At 38.9% G+C, this 2116-nt stretch overlaps 1 protein-coding gene across 1 annotated transcript; it reads left to right on the top strand.

Annotated features, from left to right (window-relative positions):
• Nucleotides 1-324: 324 nt before the first annotated feature.
• LOC133799937 (uncharacterized) lies at nucleotides 325-1398 on the top strand. The gene has a single exon (XM_062237925.1). The coding sequence runs from the start codon at nucleotides 325-327 to the stop codon at nucleotides 1396-1398; it is 1074 nt and encodes a 357-aa protein (XP_062093909.1).
• Nucleotides 1399-2116: the final 718 nt, after the last annotated feature.

The following is a 2116-nucleotide window of genomic DNA, read 5'->3' as shown; positions in this document are numbered from 1 at the left end:
ATGAATATGTCTTGGTTGTTTACCATGGCATGAAGCTCAATTGCCACTGGTGAAAACCCATCTTCTTCAAATCACTTTGCTGTTATACAAACTCCCCAACGCCCTGTTCATGAAGATATCACCAGTCCCTATTTCCTCAAAAATGGTGACCATCCAGGGCTCGTCTTAGCTTCTCCACCTCTGACCGAGAAGAATTTTTAGGCATGGAGACGCAATTTCAAGATTTCCATTGGAGCTAAGAACAAAATAGCTTTCCTCACCGGAGCTCTTCCTCAACCTGCGTCAGATGATCCTCTGCTCAATTCTTGGCTTCGCTGCAACCAAATGGTCATGTCATGGATCCTCCACCCTGTTTCTCAAGAAATCAAAAGCAGCATCATGTATCTTGACTCAGCTGCTACAATGTGGAATGAACTCAACCATGAATTTGATCAAGGAAATGGACCAAGAATCTTCGAAATGAATGAAACTCTCATCACTCTTCACCAAGGCCATGACTCTGTAAGTGCTTACTTTACCAAACTGAAAGCCATTTGGGATGAAATTGCTGAACTACGCCCCCGTACCCCCTGTACTTGTGCAGCTTCGGCTGATTCTCTTGCATTTCATAATCAAGATCAAGTTTTACAATTTCTAACTGGTCTAAATGAGTCCTTCCATGTCGTTTGTGCCCAAATCTTACTCATAGATCCCTTTCCATCCCTGTCCAAAGTCTCAATGGTGGCTCAAGAAGAGAGGCTACGAAAACTTGGTCCTTCCTACAACACTACCCCAATGGGTGCTTCTACTTCTGCCCCGAATTCCAACCAAAACCCAAGTTCAAGAAACAAAAAGATCCGACCCACTTGTTCCCACTGTCACAAACCATGCCATCTCAAGGACAAATGTTATTTCTTACATGGGTTCCCTCCCATATATGGTAATCGGAAACCCAATGTTGAGACTCCTGGCCAAAATGTTTGGAAGAACCACATTGACAAACCAGTTGCTGCTACTTCTCAAGTGCTCCAAGACACCACCAAATCAAATGCATCTTCCATCACAACGCATTGTCAACAGCTCATCTCCCTATTGAGCCAACAACTCCAGAGAGATGCTCCACCCTCCTCTTCCGAGCAACCAGTAACAACAATTTTTATTGTGTTTGACCTCATCCTGACCCACCGAGCAAGCAAAAAAAAGTTTCCATTCATTTCAAATAATAATTTTGCATCTACTGTGTTTGACCTCATCCATATGGATATTTGGGGTCCATATCAAACTTTGAGCATTGAAGGATACCGATACTTTCTCACAATAGTTGATGACAAATCTAGATATACTTGGATATATATGTTAAAACTTAAATTTGATGCATCTACTGTCATTCAAAAAAATTTCACTCTCATCTACACTTAATATAAAGCATGCATAAAATCAGTTAGAACTGACAATGCAAAAGAGCTCAATCTTACTACCTTTTTTGCAAGCAAAGGTGTCATTCAATATCATTATTGTGTGGACAGACCACAACTAAACTATGTAGTTGAAAGAAAACACCAACATATTCTTAATATTGCTAGAGCTCAAGCTTTTCAATCACAATTACCCTTGTCTTATTGGAGTTATATAACACAAACTGCCGTATACTTACTTAATAGAACTCCATCTGTTCTATTACATGACTAAACACCTTTTGAAATTTTATATAATAAGCAGCATCTTATGATCATTTACGAAACTATGGTTGCCTTACTTATGCTTCTACTTTAAACTCCAAAAGACACAAATTTTCACCAAGGTCCCGTGCTTGTGTATTCATAGGTTACCTTGCAAACATGAAGGCATACACATTGCTTCATTTACAAACAAATCAAAATTTTCACTCTAGAGATACTATATTTCATGAAAATATATATCCATTTCAAGATTCCAATCACATCATTAATATTGACTCTTTCTATCACACTTCTATGTTACCTAGTATTACTACTACTGACTCTACTATAGGTACATTATCTTCAGTACAACAACAAGAGTATACTAATCCTTCCATTCCAGATGCCTTGGATGTCCCTGCTTTCATTCAATAGCCATCATCCACAACTCAAAAACTGCCCACTATACAAATAAGAGC

The sequence above is a fragment of the Humulus lupulus genome, chromosome 9 (genome assembly GCF_963169125.1).
Source record: "Humulus lupulus chromosome 9, drHumLupu1.1, whole genome shotgun sequence".
Lineage (NCBI taxonomy): Eukaryota > Viridiplantae > Streptophyta > Magnoliopsida > Rosales > Cannabaceae > Humulus > Humulus lupulus.
Note: the sequence above shows the minus strand (reverse complement) of the source record. Positions and strands in the feature narration are given on the sequence as shown.

What these genes read in the sequence shown, in the direction of transcription:
- LOC133799937 (XM_062237925.1), top strand. Translation starts at nt 325, where the DNA reads ATGGTCATGTCATGGATCCTCCACCCTGTTTCTCAAGAAATCAAAAGC.